We start from the raw sequence: 21202 nt of genomic DNA on the forward strand, positions 1-21202 counted from the left end.
GGGGATTCTCGTCAGTTGCATGGTTCTGAATATATACCATTACAGTCTGACATTGAGGTCAGGAACACAATAAACACTAGGAAAAAAGTAACTCTCGGTGAAATGCAAACGACAATAAAAGGAACCAGATCCTGATGTGGCGGTCGTTGTCGTAGTCTCCGTCGGTGATGAAAACAAGGGCATGTTGAGTATTAACTGGTTAACTGACGATTTAATTCCTGATTACAAAGACCGTTCATCTCATCCGGGAAAGGTCTGTTGATGTGTGGCTGGTGTACATTTAAGTTACAAGCGACTGCTGCACTCGTTGCTGCTGATGGAGCTCCGTGATTCCTCCAACTCCATGTGTAAAGTCGCGCCAATAAGCTAACAAGAGTGGTCTCCCCTAATCATACGTCAGGAAGATGTTGGACTTCCCCTCACTCATAAAGACGATGAAAACTAATTAACCTGCCGGATGTAATAAAAAAACATATATGACGTAATTGTTCACTGCACTTTTTTAACACAAAAAGGACCGGTGTATCTCCGGATATTCATTTTAGAAAATTGGAATCTCGCTGTCTCTTCTGTGAATTCAATCCTATCGCCATTGTTTCCTTCAATCTTATTGATGGTATTTGTCACTTATACATGTGTAAGAAATGTTGTCTACCCTGTTGTGGAGCTCAGTGATTGAAACATCATCCCGTCACGCCGAAGTCCCGGGTTTGATTCCCACATCTGTACAATGTGAAAAGCCCGTTTCTGGAGTCGTACGTGCTATTGCTGGAAATTGTTAATTTTAAGTACTGTAAAAGTAAACTCGCTTACAAAGAAAATATGTTTCCGTGTAATGATACTGGACAGAGACCAGTTATCGCCATTTTTAAGTGGTTTTTAACGATTTGCACCATTATTTCTTATCAGAATGAATTAAAATTTGTTTTGATGATAGATCAGCTATTCACCGATGTTTTCTGCTTGTTTACAGTTACTGGTCGTGTTTCTCGGTCAACACAGTGCGGTAGCGTATATTGTGCGGGAGACGGTGTTTTCGTAGACTGAACCAGTTCGTAGACGCAGTGATTTCGTAACCCAGACTGTTTCGTAGACAGTGATTTCGTAGACGTGTATAAATAATTGAATAACATTATTATGCAAGCATATTAATTTTGATAAACCACTAGGCTTATATATTGTGAATATTTTTTTGTTTTGTTTTCCGCAAATAAGAAAACAATGAAATGGTTAAACAGTTTTCACTGTTTACTCATTGAAACCATTCGGTTGCACTTAGTTGTTGTGAATGTTAATTAGGAACTAGTGAGTTGTTTTGATTGCGTTTTGTTAATTACTTTGGCGGTGACCTACCCACCTTCTCCAGTGCTACGTCTGGGTTTGTGTCTGTGTCGTTGAATGTTGACCAATTCTGTGGGAATAGGAAGTAGTGAGTTGTTTTGATTGTGAAATAGTGTGTGTATATTCAAGTGTGTTGTTAATTATTTGTCGGTGACCAACACACTCTATCCTTCTTCTCCACTACTACTTGTTAGCTTGTTTCCGTAGTTCAATGTTGATCATAGTTACCTATTGTGTAGTTTGGTATTTATTTCAGAAAACTCAGAGATTATTACATTATTTGCACATCTCTCATCATTTTTTTAAAACACCGATCATAATTACCTAATATATTGTTTTATTTCACCAAAATCAAACACTTTCCGTTTTCACTAATATCAGAATGAATAATAACACCAAACTAACATTTACTAACATCATTTACTAACGTCTACGAATCCACCGCTCAATTTGTCTACGAATCCACCGGATTTCCACGTCTACGAACCAGTCTGGTCTACGAATTCACTGCAAGCCTATTGTGCTTTCCCAACAACTAAAAAGACCAATTATCGCCATATCTGATTTTTTTTATGTCATTCACCTAATTTGACATAAACTTGATAATGAAACTATTGTGCTTCAAACCTTGACATATTGAAGAAATTTCATAACTGGAATTTGTTTTTGTAAAAAAAAAAAGAGAAATTTAAAAGAACAAAACTCGTTCTCACTGTGAATGTTGAGGGATGCTGATATAAGCTGATGGGAATATGGAGATCTCACCACCGGGTTGAACGTATGAAAGTTGACATTTCCAGTAGTAGTTTGCAATTTTCTCAATGTTTGTTTTCTCGGGGAAAAACGAAAAGATAAAGGTGAAAATTGACAGTTATATTTTGTCAGTATCGTCTGCATGGTATCTGTCTAGTCCATAAAACGGAGATGGAAATTTGGGTCAATTCAAAGTTAAGTGATTAAATGTTGGCGTTATTAGTATGTTCAGACAAATTAAAATCTGCACTTTTTATTGACTGAGTTGACAAGTCATAGATACACAACACAGTCTGGGTGATTGTCTTTCAGTTCTCATCGTTTATGAAATTTCAAGTCTACACATTAATGGTCACGTGACATACCCCCGACATGTTTGGGTCACGTCTTCAGAGGGATTTATATTAGTAACGTGAAGCGTAAAATACTCACGATAATTTTAACTCTTGTAATGAATCGTTTTATTTTTGGGGGATGTGTCAGTATGTGAAATCCTACAGAAGTACAAGTAAAGCTGTACAGTCAGGTGTTGGCGATAACTGGTACGCGGTGGTAACTGGTCGCTAGCCAGTACTGTTGGTGTATGTCAAATTATAGGCCTGCTTATTAAATAGCGATTGAATAAAATTGAGAGATCTTTCATACAAAGTTAAAGCCTGATTACATATTTTGCGCGTGTGGAACTCGAGCTATGTACGCGATAACTGGTCGCTAGCCAGTACTGTTGGTGTATGTCAAATTATAGGCCTGCTTATTAAATAGCGATTGAATAAAATTGAGAGATCTTTCATACAAAGTTAAAGCCTGATTACATATTTTGCGCGTGTGGAACTCGAACTATGTACGCGATAACTGGTCGCTAGCCAGTACTGTTGGTGTATGTCAAATCATAGACCTACTTATTAAATAGCGATTGAATAAAATTGAGAGATCTTTCATGCAAAGTTAAAGCCTGATTTCATATTTCGCGCGTGTGGAACTCGAGCTATGTACGAAACAGTGGCGGAGAATTTCGCGTCAATCATCCAAGATGGCTGCGCACATGAACAGATGACCAATGTCAAAATAATTCAACGTTTTCATGAAAACAGGTACGGTATGAATTGCAATTTCGACAGCTGTTCATTCTGTTTGTAAAACACCATGCCTGTATTCAGTATTTACCAATACAATTCAGAATTGGGCAGGGACTACTCCTGAGACTGTAGCACTGTATCACCTGAAGACATCATTCGTTCACGTGATGCATACCAAGGTTGTTATATCTAACAGTGTTTAACCTGTCTGGATACCGTGTAAATTTGTGGCATATTGCAATTCATCAAATATCGCACGATCCCGATGCAAATAGTCTCGAAGCTCATACTGCACTGCAATCACTCACAAACAAAACAACGGCCGATGATATGGGTCGTTCAGATAAACATGATTAAATTGGTCGTATGCACAAATGAGCCTTTTGTTTCTGCATTTTGTTCCACTTCATTATTATTTTGTCATGCATTCTAATGGTAACTTTATCCTGGAGGTTGGGTAAAAAATGCAGGTGAAATCGATATCACCAGCACTGCTTGACCAACTATAAATCCATAATTTGTGATGCTGAAAATTTAACACAGCTTGTGGATAATCAAAATCATTGTTCAGAATTGATAAGCGATGTTCCAACAAAGCATGAATCCTTTAATGATATGTATAAATTGTAAATAATGTCAATTACATTGACATAGATATTTCATTTCAATGATCACAACTACAAGAACTCTATTTTTTTGTATGACAAAATTAGATCGTGTGGTCATGATTGATTCAGTGACTGCATATATCACTGTGTCATGTCATTGCTCCTACCATCAACCACTGGTTCAGGTTGATTATTTATATGCTGTCATGTACAAATTGTTGCTGACTGTGATCTTATGACTGACTCATACAAAATTAAATTAAATTAAATTAAATTAAATTAAATTAAATTAAATTAAATTAAATTAAAATTTTGTCAACATGTAGACAGATTATGTTTTTAATTAGGTAAAAGGTTACAGATTTGTGTATTGTAGTGCTGGGAAACGGTTAAAATCTCATGAATGATGACTGGTTAATTAAAACCGATCAATCATAAAAAAATAATTGATTAGCATTATTTATCAGATTTTCCTGTCATGTTAGTTAATGCACACAAATACAAAGAAAAAAATTGAAGTTCTTTGGTTGTTTTTTTTCCAAATCGCGCACAAGGTATTTGCTAATTTTATATCTTTAAAGGATGACTAGTATGTCAGGAACATATTTTCTTTATGTCTTTAAGATGATTTGAAGTGAGCTTGCAGTACTTATGAAATGTAAATTTAATGATGGATCTACGAACAAAACTAACCTTTTGAAAAATATATATATTTAATGCAAAAGCTGTTCCAAAATTGTTTGTGTTTGATTATGAGAAAACATGATTGATTGCTTCGAACAATCTTTGATTATTTCAATTAATCGGACCACCTCTAGTGTACTGGATGAATGTGTAGGAGAATGAATTTATGATTGTTCTATCTTACCAGAATATTCCCTTTTTGCTTTTTTCTTACAGATCTCAAGATGCTGAAGCAGATTGTGAAGAGTGCGTTTTTGTTAGCGTCTTCAGCAGTGGCTGTGCCATATACAGTGGCGTTTCTATGCAATGTTCTGTATGGATGGCCACAGTCTCGGGACAAGTACAAGAGAGCATTCCATCCACGGAAAGTGTATGCTCTTAACTATGCTGTGTTGAAGAAACTGCTCATATTAAAATATGCTCCACTGTACTTCAGATGGAAATTTTTCTACAGCAATGCAGATCGTTCTATTCTTGCTAAGGTATGGCTATATCTTGTTCTCACTGGTCTGAATGTTGTGTGATGGTTCCTCCCTGTCAAACCCATGAAGATCTGGGTTAGAACTGATCTTCAGTAAATCCATGCTTGTCTTAAGACTGAGAGGCGACTATTGGGATCAGGTGGATAGGCTCATTGACTTGGTTCATGCCAGTCATTGTATCCCAGTTGTGTAGATAGATGCTCATCAGTTTATGGTTACAGCTCCTTCATAAACCCCACTTAATGAATATAAGAGAATGTTCTCAATAAGATGGGATGCAGAAGTGACATAAATTAGGCAACTTGATTTTCTGGTCCAAACTTGGTTATATTTAGACTGCCACCATATAGCTGGAATATTGATGAGTGTGGCCTTAAGCTAAACTCACTCATTTGCTCATGCTTCTTTAGTGTCTGTCTCAGACGATATTTTTCACTATGGACTGCAGGTGAGCTACAAAAATTAATGAAAAAAATGTATGTTTATATACATATAAATTTGTAAAAGGTAGGATTTTTCAATTCAATATGTAGGTTGTTTTCAAATTCAAACATTCAGTCAATCAATGATTTATTCAGTAGAAAGAGCAAGACTTCCAACACAGATATCAATGATACTATAGAAAGGAACTGCTTAACACTGAAGCATGAATCTGAGCAAGACAATAAGTGAGAGAGATTACTCCATTGTAAAGAATGGAACGTGTAGTTATTGATGACAGATTTATAAGTAGATTGAAAAAATTTGGAATTTGTTTTCAGGATTTGTCTTATGGACGCAATGACCGCACATTAGATGTATATTCCCCGTTTCCTCACAATCCTGCTGAGTTGCGACCAGTGGTGATGTTCGTGTATGGCGGAGCGTGGGGATCTGGGGACAAGAATATGTATGGGTTGCTGTGTATGCAGATTGCATCCAAACTGGGGGTGATTGTGTGCTGTATCAACTACTCGCTGTACCCCCAGGTAATATTACTTTCATATGTGTAGATATTAGTGCAGGTTACCAGGTTAGTGTTCACCGTATGTGCATTAGTAATCAATACTGAGTAATTGATCAAAATCATTTGTAATGATGTTATCTCACACATAAACCTTGTTTTCTGATTGATCAAAATCATTTGTAATGATGTTATCACACACATAAATCTTGTTTTCTGATTGGCTGAGAGAGTCAGTGTACCACATATACAGGCAAGTAACATTTTCTTTGTTAAAACACTTTAAAAGCCGAACTAGGGGAATTTGTTTGTTACTTTATGTTAGTAGTGTTTTGGCTTTTGCCAAACTTCAGTACTTCTTATTTTGATCCAAAACCTGTGCTTCAAACAGTCAAAAAATTAACATTGAGGTGTTTGGTAAGATAAACATGTTCACTGGTCTCTCAGAGCCTGTGGGTTGATGTACCTGCTATGTTTGTTTATGTTCCCGGAGCCTGAAGGTTGAACATACGAGACAGGCACAGTTGATATGATGAACACAATGGGGGTTACTTCCTGTTGAGACAAGTCAGGAAACTGTCATCAAATGTTTATGTCTTCACCTGACACCCATAACAATGAGAAACATACTTTCTGAAGTGTAATATCAGGTTTCATTTTTTATGAATTACAATTAGTCTCCCAAGCTCATTAGTAATCAGTCCATTTCTGGTGCCCTCCACCATGATATTGCTGGAATAGTGTCATAAAACTAAACTCACTCACTTACTCATTAACAGTACCCGTGTGATTGACAAATTGGCCGATTATTCGATCAAAATCTCCATTAATAGATACTGGTGCTGCAGTGAATCCACAAGAAGGTGAAATGATATGGTCAAGAAAATTACTCAGACCTACATGTAACAAATCCACAGTATCCAGTATCCCCCAAATTTTAAATTTGTATGCTATATTACTGTGGAGGTTATGTATAAAGCTGGCATGGTTTCCTCAAGAACTCATGCCTACTTCTTTTTGATTTTGTGGTCTGAGTTCACCTGACAACTTTTTTCGGAGGTGTCCTTTGATCCTTACACAGCAAGGCATCATGCCAGAGGAAAATGATCAACTCTAAATGAGATAGTCTATTTCCCATAAGATGTGTGGACACCGCCTGCAATAAGCTACTGTGAATTTGCTGAAAACAATGGCCTTTGAACATATTCTCAATTTCATCAACTTTTTATAGGACTGTCTCATGTATATTTATCAAACTGAAAAACTGATCATTGTACCTTTAAAAAGTCAGTTCGCCATTGAAAGCTTGGTGTCTGATGCATTAACACCAAACAATATTTATGTTGTCTCTGGTTGATACTGGTCATAGTATGTTTGTAAATATGTAGGCTATATTCCTTTTTTACATCAAAAGCTTCTGTTAATGATGGATTAGTCACTGATAAGGAGAGAGTATCCTGTTGGGGCAAATAAAACATCTCAGGGCTGTATCAAATATTTACTCAAAAATCACTGAAACTTGAACCTAACATGAATGCACTTATTCTATAACATTAAATTTCTTTCACACAGTGTCTGATTACCATGGCTTTTTATAAATCTTAGGCTTGAAACAAAGACGTTATATTCATGGGCCTGCCTGCATCAACCCAGCATTCCTCCTTTGAAAAGTAATTGAGAATTTTCATCAAGGGCAGGCTCCCTGACGTAGTTGACATGTCATCATGTCCAGTACTATGCTGATCACCGGATTGTCTGGTCCAGACTTAATTATTTACAGATTGTCGCCATATAGCTGGAACATTGCTGAGTGTGGTGTAAAACTGGCCTCACTCACTCTCTAATGTGGTTACTGTTGTGTTGTATCAAGGGCTATGTGGATGATATGGTGCAGGACGTGGTGGACGCCATCAACTGGGTACACGAGAACATCCACACATATGGAGGTAATAAGGTATGTACCTGGGGACATTTGCCATACACACACAATGTGAAACTTTATCTGTTTTTCATCTTAATTTCTAAAAGATTAGAGGAGGGGAACTCTTATTTTTTGAGTCCTCAGACTCTGCGCCTAGAATTACTTGAATGACTTGATTGTGACAAGTCTGGCTTAATTTGGAAGTATTTGACTCATGGACTGAAATATGACTGCAAAAAAACCCCTCTTTCTGTTAACATGGTTACTGTCTCTCAGATGAGATTTTTTAAACTTGGACTGATATACATTAGTATTAGTGATAAAAAATGTTTGTAAGGGTGTTGTTTTTGGACATAAACATTCACAGAGATGCACAAACTTAGTGTAATTGCATAAATGTTGTTAACAGTTGCCTAGTGGTTAAAGGTCACATGCAACCAAAAAATCAAATATAATTAAAACACATTTATCACTTATTCATGACAAATAATATGCATTGCTGCTTTAAAAAAACCATATAAACACAATTATAAGCGCACAATCGCAATTCAAAAGTGCAATATTTTGTACTTCGGCTTACTTCCCCCGAAACGAAGCCATCGGGAGACCGAACCCAGTCATATGCACTCAAATGTAACGACGGCTTCCAATTGGCTGTTTCATTTGCTGATATGCTGAGGGCTCATTGTGTGTACAGAAAGATGATCTGTTTGATGGGCATTTTAGAAGTATAGCCAGTCACAAGAAAGTAAGATTCTTTATGGATAACAATGTCATTTTGTGTACTTGATGCGTCGTTTCAGTATGGATTCATATACTGTTGTCAAACAAAATCATATACACGAAAAGAAGTCGTTATCCATGAAGAATGTATATAGAGATGTTGGGTTTGGAAAATACATGTGCTCTGAATTTGCGCTCGATCCAATAAAAAATCTTGTTAATAGAGATGGTAAACTACTGCGTGGCTGGAATCTGTCATTCGTCCAAGTACAAAGCAGGACTTGAAACTGACAAGAGTTTGCACCAGTTTCCGTCAGATCCAGTCATCCGAAAAAAATGAATGTAGTTTGTTTGCAACCCACAGACATGAAAACATGTCGTGTATCACACGTGCCTAATTACGTAATGTGGCAGACACGGGACTCGGGTGCACGAGTCATAAATGAACTTATTTTCTGTATGTCATATAGGTGTGAATAAACCAGACACTGAGCTTTCTCTGACAGAGACTGCTTACCACAATCAACAAGTTGTTTTACGTAACGAGTAGATTATTTACTTGTTTGTGTACACAACCAAGATTAGACTACTGGTCACGACCTCAGACGCTGGGCATGCATACTGTTTCAAGCTCCGCGAACCTATTCACTGCGCATGCGTTATGGACGCAGCGCAGCACAGCTGTTGAAACCAGTTTTCCCCCCAGCGCTGGGGGGAATTTAGTGATACGTTTGAACTCCGATTTCGTGGGCTTTTTTTTCATCGTGTTTTTTTTTCAACTTTATAGGTTGAATTGGCATTTTTTTATGATTTGTTTCAGTATGTGCATACCGAAAGGTACCAGAATCTGCAAAGTTGTGTTTTACATTGCATGTGACCTTTAAAGTTTCTGATCCTCACGCCCAAAGACCCGGGTTCGATTTCCCACTTGGGTACATTTAAAGTTTCCCCTGTCAAGTCCCTTGCTGTAATATTGCTAAAAGTGGAGTAAAACCATACTCACTCACTCCATTGATATTGACTATGATACTAAAGCCCAATTCCCAAATACTTTACCTGATTACTGATGTTTTTTTATTAATTCTCTTATCTTCAGGATCAAATAATGCTGATTGGCCACTCATCAGGGGCCCATCTCTCAGCCATGGCAATTCTGGAATTGTTACATGACGAGCGCATACAGATCCAGCCCTTCAAGGGGAGGCAACTCCAGTTTGACGACCAGCACTACACAGGATCAAACAACAACAGTAATGAGGAACAGGAAGGCCAGGAGGGAAGCTCAGGGTCCTCCGAATCTTTTGCTCTTCTAAGTGATAATGGGGAACAGCAGAATAGTGATGTCAATAATGGAGCTACAAGTACATTTGAAGTTCTCAATGGACAGCAAGGAGGGAAAGAGTCCACAATGACTAGCAGTGAGACCAGACCTCCTGATGACAGTATGGACGTGATTCCTAGTCCCACAGAGGAAGGTGCCGGTGATGATGTCGTGGCTGAAGGGGGAGGTGGGGAGGAAGAAGAAGATGAGGACAGTGGGGATGATGACTCAGTTGTCACTGTTCGACCAAAGGATATTGAAAGACATGCTACCTTGGTGGATCTGTGCAAGTCAGTTAAAGCATTTGTAGGTATGTGATGTTAACGATTCATAGACCTGTGAAGCTCTGGGTTAAGACTGGTCTTCAGACAAGAACATGATCAGCAGGATTCCACTGATCAATGCTGATGTCACTGTGTCAGTTGTCGGCAACCAGTGTCTTCAGCAACCTATGCTTGTCGTAAGAGGCAACTAGTGGGATCAGGTGGTCATTATTGCTGAATTGGTCGACACGTCATCGTGTAACAGTCGTGTAGATCGATACACATGCTGTTGATCACTGGATTGTCAGGTCGAGACTCAAATTGTAAGAGGCAACTAGCAGGATTGGGTATCAGGCTCACTGACTTGGTCGACACACGTCATCATATCCTAACTGTGTAGATCAATGCTCTTGCTGTTGATGACTAGATTGTTTGGGTCCGACCCGATTATTTACAGACTGTCACTCTATGGCTGGAATATTGCTAAGTGCGGTGTTGAACAACAAACAAAATAGAGATTTATGCCATTGCCATTTGGGATTGAGAACAGCTCTCAACCAGTACAGGTGGTAGCCAATATTAACATGTGGTCAGGCTCTTTGACTTGATTCCAAACAACATTAGCTGGAAATTTAGGTCTGTATATAAAAAACTTTCTTTATTGGTATTGTATGAATAGACATTCAGGAGCATGGTTAAATTTCAGGTGAGACTCCAATATAATGACTAAAATTTTTGTTTTACATAGAAAGTCTTACCCAAATATAATGTATATTATAATGTCTTGAATTACTAAGTACAGATTTTACAATTAGCTGTTGTTCCACAGGTTTAGCTGGAGTCTACAACATTGCCGACCACTACATCCATGAGTACGGGCGGGGTGTCGAGGACATCTCCAGTATGGGGCGGGCAATGTATGGGGAGGATCACTTTGAGAGATTTTCACCCACAGTCATTATTAAAAACCTGGGCAGGAGTATAAGGTGAGTGACACAAGCACAGGGATGTACAGGGATATATATTTTGTTGGTACAGGGCAATCAAAGCTTTCACTCGAAAGTATCAGTTAGGCTCTAAATTTACAAAATGGAGCTCACAGAGATGGACATTATCAGAAATCTTATTTCCCACAGTGTCTCTCCTTGTTGTGAGACAGTTTGGCATACTTTTTCAGATTTTTCCTTATCCTGACTCATGGCAATTAAGCATGAGTCAGGATAAGTATAAAAGATCAATTTTATTCAGAAAATTACATTTTTTAGTGGTTTTACCTTTAAAACTGTTGTTACTTAATGGCGAGCAACATATAGCTGCAGTATGGCTGTAGGTTTAACACTCTGTTGTCTTTGAGTTTATTATCCATGTAGTCTTGTCTAGGCAGAACTCATGAAGATAGGGGTCAGAAATGGTCAACATCAACCCTTGCTTGTTGTAAGAGTTGAACGGAATCAGATGGTCAGCCTCACTAACTTGGTAGGGTTAATATCCCAGTTGTATAAATCAATTTTCAGGAAGCTGATCACTTAATTATCTGGTCCAGACTCAATTATTTACACACTGAAATATAGCTGGAACATTGCTTCATGCAAAGGAAGAAATATCAAAGCAGAAGTTTTGTTCATTTGAACCTCCACTGTCAATGATGAAAGCAGTTCCCACTATGTAAAATGTGTGTGTTCAGTAGGATGTAAGTATATGGATATCTGATTGTATGATTCTGTGAATGTGGCAGTTCCACTGTAAGTGAGTATATCACTGGTATGAAGTTATGATACTGAGATTTTATTCTAAATTTTCGTGTCATGATAACAGAAAAGCGGAATGGAAGTACAGTGCACTGACTGAAAAATCAGAATTAGACAGCAGTCTGAGTTACACAGAAATGGACTATATTGGAAATATTTTTATTTCATTGTCAAATAGTCAATAACTGATTATTTGATCGATGGGTGCACCACTGATCACAATGTGTCTGAAGGTCTCTTAAATGCATTGTGACTATGAGTTGACATGATCATCGCGGGGCGGTGGAGTAGCCTAGTGGTTAAAGCGTTTGCTCGTGACGCCGAAGACCCGGGTGTGAAGCCCATTTTCTGGTGTCCCCCGCCGTGATATAGCTGGAATATTGCTAAAAGCGGCGTAAAACCAAACTCACTCACTCACTCACTCACTCACTCACTCACTCATGATCATCGCAAATATTGTTTACAAATTTGTGTTAATCGCATCAAAGGTAAACAAGCATTCACTGCTAGACAAAATACACAAACCAATCAACGGGTTGTTTATTCAAGATTTGTTGGCCAAGCAGACTTCCTGCTCAGTCCAGATTGTAAAGAAATGTTTTTGTTCCCTTTTCGGACTGACGCTTTGGTCCAAAATACGAAATTAAGAGAGCCTGAGATACAAAGATTTTTCATTATAACAAGAAAGAAGGATTATGTCAGGACTTAAAGTTCTGTTCAGTATATACAGCAATTCGATAAAGACAGTCCAAGTTGGACAGAGTGCAATGTAGTACCGCAAATATCATGAACCCATGAAGTACCTGCATTGTAAGTTGTCACATTTACTTTTTAACAATACCATTAACACAGAGAAAGATTTCCCTTTATGATGATATGTGCAGCAAGACTTGATAGGCGATATATTGTGACATGAAATCACTTAACAAGTTATTAAAACAGGGATGTTGTGAGTAAAAGTTTGTGTGCTGAGTTGCTTCCCTTAGGTGTAAGGGGTTAATGATTGTGGGCTTGAATCCCAGGTTTGCTTGTTTGTTTCCAGGTTTTGTTAGCATCTTGTTTCACCAAAGTGGAAACCAATGTCCTGGGATTGGGAAAGAGAACTTTGATAATGGGCCATTTTCAGGATTATTAGCCATTTCCTGAATTTTGAATGGGTCACTGCCCTTGTATCATTAGTAAACTTCCAAATTTTAATGGGCCAGTTTTCATTCTAATGTGCAAAATGGCCCATGGCCCATGCTTTTCCGAGTCCCTGAAATGTCTAAGATCTGCATCCTTGAAAACTTTCCACCAATATAAGACTGACATGCTGATGTACTGAAATACTGTTCAAAGATTATTTACCGAAAAAGGTGTCTGCTGGGTAGCCTAGTCGATGAAGTGTTTGCCAGTCATGTTAAAGACCCGGGTTTGATTCCTTCATGGGTAATAATAATGATAATAATTAGGAGATAAACATCATGTGTTGGCCAATTCCCGGGTGTTATGTTTATCGACATTGTAAACACAAAAGTAAACCAAAGGGGTTTTAGTGTCTGCACTCGTTTACATCGAATACGGACACAGCAGTGAAGTGTCATCAGCTGGCCGTTTCAGCTGGTTCTCATGGTAGCATCTGGAGTTGCTCATTTGTGACGTCATTCTAATTTTACGTCACAATATGATTTGAATGACGTCACCACTGTTGATGACACAACAAAACAATTGTTTACGTGTCAATACGCGGTGAATAGTCTTTCAGTTTCCGGGAATCTAATACCATTTAATCATGTTTTTCAACCAATCAGATTACAGAACACAGTAACTTTTGGTTTACAATGTGTAATAATATAACGCCAATTTCCACTCCAGGTTTCCTCATAGCACTAACAATGAATAAAGTATTTCTAGAGAAAGGTTTTGAAATGAGGCTTAAAGTTTAAAAGGTTGGAGTCAGCTTAAGTTCGTCACAGATGGAATTCCATTTGACCAGTGCCTTGTTCCGGTATAGTGTGAAGTCAATTTCTGGTGATATTGTGATATTGCTGTAATATAGCTAAATGCAGCGGAAACCTACATTACTCACACTCACAAAAAATCAAAAGAAAGATAAATCTGCTGCACCTATATCAACTTTTGTGTTTATTTATCCACAGCCTACCAAAGATGGTGCTTGTGCATGGAACGGAAGATATTGTGGTTCCATTGTCATCAACAACCAGATTCAGTGATGCTCTAAGTGACATTTTCTCGGACGTGACAGTGCGAGTGTTGCCAGGCTGCGATCACTATGACGTCATGATTGACCTCATGATGCCAGAGCGTCGTTTCTATGACTCTGTGATGGGGATCCTCATGGAAACATGCAAGAAAGTGTTTTGATGGCGAGATTGGCGTGGTGTCCGTTTGTTGAAAGGTGGCCAGACGCACTTACCTGGCCAGTGCTTGAACAAAACAAGTCAATATGTTATTTTTTAATGAAATTTTATCTAATCACACATGTTATCAGCACTGTTCCAGCTTGGTTGAATTTCATGTTTAGATGAGTTGGTTTGTGCTATTATTTTCAGACCAAACTGCTTTGATAGTTTGAAAGTGAATATGGTACAAAGTGTGTTTGTAGGTTTTGTTTTCTTGTTCATCATTTGTTGATGAATCAGGTAACATATATTATGATTTTTGTTGTTTAATTGTGGAATAATCTGAGGTTGGAAATTGGTTATTTGGGTGTTTTCCTTGTAGACAGAAGCCAAATTGAAACAGTTTTTTTCCATATATGTATACCTATAATTTGCAAACAATACTAAATATGTGTTTGAATGTGATTTGCAATATTCATGGAAGGAATAGTCTTGCATCATTATTTTTGCAGCATTTAGCCATGGAATAATCAGTATTCCTGTCTGGCTAATCTCATATGATTCTAACTGCTGCCAAAGATTTTAACCACAGGAAACTCCATCCTTCCAAAAGGGCCTCCATTCTGTAGAACAGGAAGTGCTTGAAGACATTATGCAACTCTGTTGTGGCACACCATTTCAGTCCCAGGCCTTATCCCTTGGGGAAGTGTTAGTGAAAATGAAGTACCACAGACAAATTTACAGAAACACAAATCATGGTCCTAAAGGAAGCTGAAGATCCCGATTTGGTCAGTTCCATGGCTTCCAGAAGTATCCCTCACAATGTTGTAGTCACAGGTCATTTTCCATCCTGCATCTTTCTTACAAAAGTAACAAGTGCAAAAATTTTACAATATTTTACTTATCTTTTTCAGAGGTTCTAAAGAAACCAAAAAAATTCATTTTATTCATTTATTTTGAAATAATGTCTTTGATTTGTGTAAGGCTTATGTTTCCTTTCAATGGAAATTCTTCAGTTGCACACCAACATGCTTGAGTTAGTTGTTCCTGTAGTTGTCAGTCTGAAAATTTTGAAGAACAGGAAATATATATTGTTTATATTTAAATATATATTGCTCTGTTTTTTGAAGAACAATGCTGTAATGAATTTACAGAACAAGCAATTCCTTCATATTACCGATCCTACAGTATCCGTACAGGGTATGACTGTAGAGTTCTGAAAGGACAGTGTGTTCTCATCTTCAGTTGAGTGGTAAGTTTCATACAGTATATGTATATACTATGAATGATCATTGAACATTTTTTTCTGATACAAAACACCTGACAAGGTTACTTTATTAATTTGTTTTGAGATTTTAAAGACAAGAATTAGGTGTGCAATTTTATATTGTCATTATTACCATGTTGTTTATGTTATTACATTTGGGCCAAAACAAAGAGGGAACATCGGAACAGATCTTGGACAGTGTTCTAGTAAACTGTTCTACTTAATGTCCAAACATACACAGGATTTATGGTTCACAGGTAAAATGTCTTTTCATTTCATATGGTCATGGCATACACAATCCTAATGATACAACAATCACTTTGTCTCTGCTAAAAACCAGGCAACTTTGTGTTTGTTTTTGTACTGAGTTGCTGTGACAGCGTGCTGTCAGACTAGGAAAGTTTTGCTCTTTGTCAAAAAACAGACATATATGCTTTTGCAGATATTGATATGCCTGTGTCTGAAATCCAAGAGTATTTCTGTTTGATGTTTTAAACATAAGCTTTCAACAATTCTTCATCAGAATCAGACATTTTGTAAGTGTCAGTAATGACTAAGATATATACAGTGGAAGCTGTCTAAACCGGCACTCAAATTTTAGATGTTCCATACATCTGAGTAACTTCACCATATCTTGATGTTTGGTCTGGTTAAATCCATTCTGGGTTGGTGACATTTTGGAGTTGCCAATCCAGATGTCTGGCTAGGTTTTTGGTTTAGTCATTCACTGATGAGTTACATACATTTTCATGCTTTTAGGTTGTGTATGAGAGATACAGAAATCAGATATGCTTATCTTACTGCTTCGGTTACTGAGAATTTACAAGCCATGATATTGTCCATTTGATTCAAAAGTTTGCCTGTTTTAACTTACATTAGAGAAGTCCTTACATCTTCATTCAGAGCTAGCTTACTAGCGTAGCTTATCTCATTTCAAGGGCATTCTTCCTTGAACAGGTTTAAATTTGTTCAGTATTTTGTATGCGTGCCTGCATGTTGGAGTTTAAAGATGCCATGGGAACACTTTGTGTGCCTGAGAATGTATGTGTTAATTTCATGCAATTAGCCTAGAAAGTTTAGATGTTCTATTGTGTTATTGTTTTAAAGGCTGGAAGAAGGTATCTAATCTAAGTGGCTTTGTTTATTGATCTGTTGATCCAAATTTGACTTATTTTGGATTTGTTTAATTCATTTATTCCTTAAATCTTTTAAAATATTCAGAGTGGTTGATGAAGGCAATGAAAGTACCTATTCAACATTTAGGAAAAGAGTAAGCTTATATTCCACACACAGTTTTCTAAGGACAACATTTTTAACTGAAGATGATTTTTCTTCCAAGTATTTGATGACTAGAATATTTCACTGATTATTCTGACTAATAATCTTTCACTTTGATGTTGCACATGAGAAGATGATCATGATTGAGTCTTCACTTTGAAGAAACTCATATGATAATTATGGACACATTACTGTAGTTGTTTGCTGTGGAGTGTGCAAGCGAGTATTGTTATGCATGTTCTGGGTGATTGTTGTGAATATTTGTTAATTATGCCTTGACTCAGGTTTATGGGTTTAGTGGATGATCTGTCCATGGTCTTGTCTGTGTCTTTTACCTTGTATTACTCTGCTTGAGACGTACACAGATTGGTGTATTTTGTCATTCTGTTCATTCACTGTATGTTTTAATAAGGGGCCATTCATAATTTATGGCTAGGTGTTTGATGAGGATTTTTATGGAAGGCATGTACAATGTGAATAACGCCCCCTAAAATTGATGTGCAAAGTAAGTGGGGGGGCACGCACGCACACATGCACGCACACACACACTCACTCACTCACTCTCTCTGAGTATATGTGTCCAAAACTGATGACCAACCAGCACCTGCACCTTCAAAATGGGTGACCCCCTAAATATCATCAACTAGCCTTAAGTTATGAACGGTCCTGCAGTGGTTATGCAGCTAGTATCAGTGCAAGGCATTGTAGATGTTTCATCAATCATGAAATCACATATATGCATATTTTAACAAATTGAGATGAGAGATTATATAATATTATTTAAAATGTGGGGGGAATGAATCGGGTGAGATTTGGTCAACAATATTATAGCTGTTTCATGAGGGTCCATAATGTTAATTGTCCTGACAAACCAGGGGTCAATGTCATGACCAACACAATGTATGTGGCTAAATGCAATCAGTGTGCTCCCAAACCAGAAACCATTCAAGCTGATCAGCCATTGTGATCTCATGATATCTGGCTCTAGTCACCTAAGTTACCCTGCAATACACAAGAGATTTATAGAGCTGAATAATTTATGACAAACCTAAGAGTGCAACATATGATTCTATTGTACGACACACTTAAATGTCTTTCATATCATGGAGGAGGCACTGGATAATTTCAAACCATCTAGCTGCCATTTTGTTTTAAGAAGGGGCTGTCTCACTATGCCTATATAGAACAATCTGAAATATTATGATTACATAAAAAGGAATTTTTTTCAAACCTATTTTAGCTTGTAACATGTATGATGTCTAATGCATAATCCATTCCCAGTGTATGCCGTTTGTGTTGTATTGAGACACTGTTATAATATATGTACTGTCTTTGGCCAACAAGTAGATAAATTTCCTTGTTCACACCATCCACATATAAGTTACCTGTGCTAGTTGTTTATTTCAGTTTTACTCTCTTTTTTTTGTGGAGTTGGTGGGAAGAGAAACAGATGTTTCAGTACATAAGTATGAAGTCAATGTTTATTCTACAGTGTAGTGATCGGTTTATCTGTATTAAGGCAAACAAATTACACGAAAGTCATAAGATAAGGCATTGGAGTAGCCTAGTGGGTAAAGTGTTTGCTTGTCACACTGAACATACTGTGCATGGTTTCGGGGGTAGGATCACTGAATAATACATTGCCATGCAGTAAATTTAATGGGATATGGTTGAAATATGAGCCATGACCTGTTGCACAATTGTTAGACTTCTGATAAACGATCTGACATTTTTGTATGCAAGTAACACACTATTCTCATTACCAAGGATGTTTCGGGATGTGAAACATAAAATCAATGTAGATTCTTTTCTTTCCGAAGTGTTAAACATATATATGTAATCCCTCCTTTTTGTTTGATATATCAAGTATATTTCTGTTTATTGTCCTATAATTTGCAGAGAAAAGCATTTGTATTAATAGAAAAGTAAGAATAATATATGTACTTTGATAAAACTTTAAACAGTTGCTTCTGGGTGAGAATCCAAATGAATTGACTAATATGGGGTTGGTTTGGTAAAAGAAACATGTTTTGTTTTGGCCTTAGTTTTAAGTTACAGTGGAATGTACTTGAAATTTGAATAACAAGTTGTAAAATGAGGTCCAAGATGGTTGAAGCCTGTATTAACATATTTAACACTAAGCGTTTGTATTGATGTACTTAACACAATCAGTATCAGGTATTAGCCACTGACAATTTATTGTTTCAGATTTAGTGGGTTGTTTTTACATAAAAAAGATAAACAGAATATAGTTACCAATTCTGTTTCTAGTTATATACTTTAAATTATGCATAAGTTTATTTGTTAAAGTACATTATTTTTTGTCTTACCTTCATTCCATGGTCCTTGTCATGTAGAGAGTATTTTATTGAATTGATACACCCCTTCTGGATCCACACATGTCCATATGAATCCTTGATACATCTGTGTACACATTTGTTGCATGTGTATGGAAATGCCAGTACCAAATTTCATCGGCTGCTTCCAAGACAAAGCAGTTCCCTGCAGGTGATGGGCATCGCAACCAGTATTCAAAATGGCTGGTTGTTCATCATGTCATTGTCAAGATCAGGCATAGTTTGTTCAAATAGGTAGGAATTCATTCTAACATTTCTGTGTTCGTCCCTACTTTACCAGTGCTTATGGGGTTCTCAAGGATGATAATGCGTTCTGACCTGCATCACTTAGACTTGCCTCTATATCAAGCCCACAATCCGGTTCTAGTAGGTTCAGGGTGGTGGGATAGCCTCATGGTTAAACTTCCACTCATTACATCAAAGTTCAATACCCAATAAGGGTAGGATGTGTGAAGCCCATTTCTGGTGTTACTGTTGTGAAATTTGCTGGAATATTGCTGAAAGCAGCATAAAACCTTACTCACTCACTCAAGCTAGTAACCACTGCTCAGACTGGAATGATGTTTGAAGTAGTGTCACGCTGCCCTCAGTGAAGTTACATTGACCTCAGTGAGGTTATATCACCCTGTACTGTACTTGAGCCCTCCAACAGAGATAAATATACCATATCATGACAATGTGTGGCCGACATCGATGATGATGATGATGATGATGATGATTAAAAGTCCTGTTACCTGTTCAAGTCTCCTTAAGGGCCTTTGTCCAAATGATTACCAATCCTTGACAAGGGAGGAGTTTGTTTGTCTGAACATTGGCATAGATATTCATATTTTTTCACATTTTTTATTTATTTACTTGTGCCTCTGTACATATTCTGTCTTGTGATGGTTGTGTTCGCAACACTTAATGCTTCTGTACAATTAGAGATCATTCCAGCTTATGCATTGTGTTGATGTTTATAATTGCATGGGAGTTGAACAAGATAACTGAATTGTGATCACATTATGTAGACATGTTTTAATAAAATCTGTGAGTAAACTTTTGTCATAGCAGTGAATAGCCCAGAGGATAGAATGAGTGAGGAGAGCATACCACGACGAAGCATTCAAGATGACTGCACTTTCACATGACCTGTGAAGATCTGGGTGGTCAGTCTGCCTGACTGTGTTGATATGCCATTGTATCCCAATTGTGTAAATCAATGATCATGCTGTTGATCACTGGATTGTCTGGTCCAGACTCTATTATTTGCAGACTGTCTCCCCATTTAGTGTGATGTTGAACCAGTGTTTGCAATGCTTTAATTTGCCAGTTGGCATTCAGGGCCTGCTGTCTTTAAATCTGCAGGCCCATTTTGTCAAACCAACAAAGTAGACTGCACTGTACACAGTTTCACAATATCTACAAAAGCAATTAGCGAATCCTATGGTGCTGAGAGAAGTTATATTTGTTAAAGACTGGTGATGACAATCCCATGTGCAAAGAGCTGAAATACCAGGAAGTGAAAGTGTATCTTTGGTAACATGAAGGATGATTCTTGAACATTAATATAGAAAACAAATTATGGGAAAGATTCCAGTTGAAAGAAACAGGTTACACATAACTTACTGATGACCAGAAGGGTGTCCAGTTTTTTTTAAACTGCTGGCCCGATACAGTAACAACCAGCGCTGGTCCACCTGGATGTGATTATGAACAAAGGACTTGCAGAGACAACCCCCTACATCCAACTGAGACACCATTCTGCTGCTGATACCTCTCTCAGACACAATTCACTGATTTCGAGCATACCTGTTGAAGTGTTCTTGTTTCTTTTCCTGAGTGCAAAGCATCATCCACTATGGACAATGCTCTCTATCCACACCATCAAGGTGACCTGTATGTCATGAACAGAGGAATGCTGCTGATGGTTTCAGCTTCTGTGGTCCATATTTGATCATGTACAGTGCGTAAGGATTTGGTTTGGTTGTTTAACACTGCATTCAGCAATACTGAGCTGTATGGCAGCAGTCTAAATAATCAAGTTTGGAACTGACAATTCAGTGATGACAGCATGCGCATCAGTTAGTGCAAATGGGATATAATGACGCATCAA

General features: G+C 37.5%; 1 protein-coding gene across 1 annotated transcript; it reads left to right on the forward strand.

Moving 5' to 3' along the window:
* Positions 1-3117: 3117 nt before the first annotated feature.
* LOC137284425 (uncharacterized) lies at positions 3118-20145 on the forward strand. The gene is made up of 7 exons (XM_067816220.1): positions 3118-3185; positions 4679-4944; positions 5706-5912; positions 7758-7841; positions 9628-10162; positions 10945-11101; positions 14002-20145. Exons 1-7 carry the CDS (start codon positions 3176-3178, stop codon positions 14225-14227), a joined length of 1485 nt encoding a protein of 494 aa, XP_067672321.1. The 5' UTR covers positions 3118-3175; the 3' UTR covers positions 14228-20145.
* The last annotated feature ends 1057 nt before the right edge of the window (positions 20146-21202 follow it).

Source organism: Haliotis asinina, chromosome 5 (genome assembly GCF_037392515.1).
Source record: "Haliotis asinina isolate JCU_RB_2024 chromosome 5, JCU_Hal_asi_v2, whole genome shotgun sequence".
In the NCBI taxonomy this organism is placed as follows: Eukaryota; Metazoa; Mollusca; class Gastropoda; order Lepetellida; family Haliotidae; genus Haliotis; species Haliotis asinina.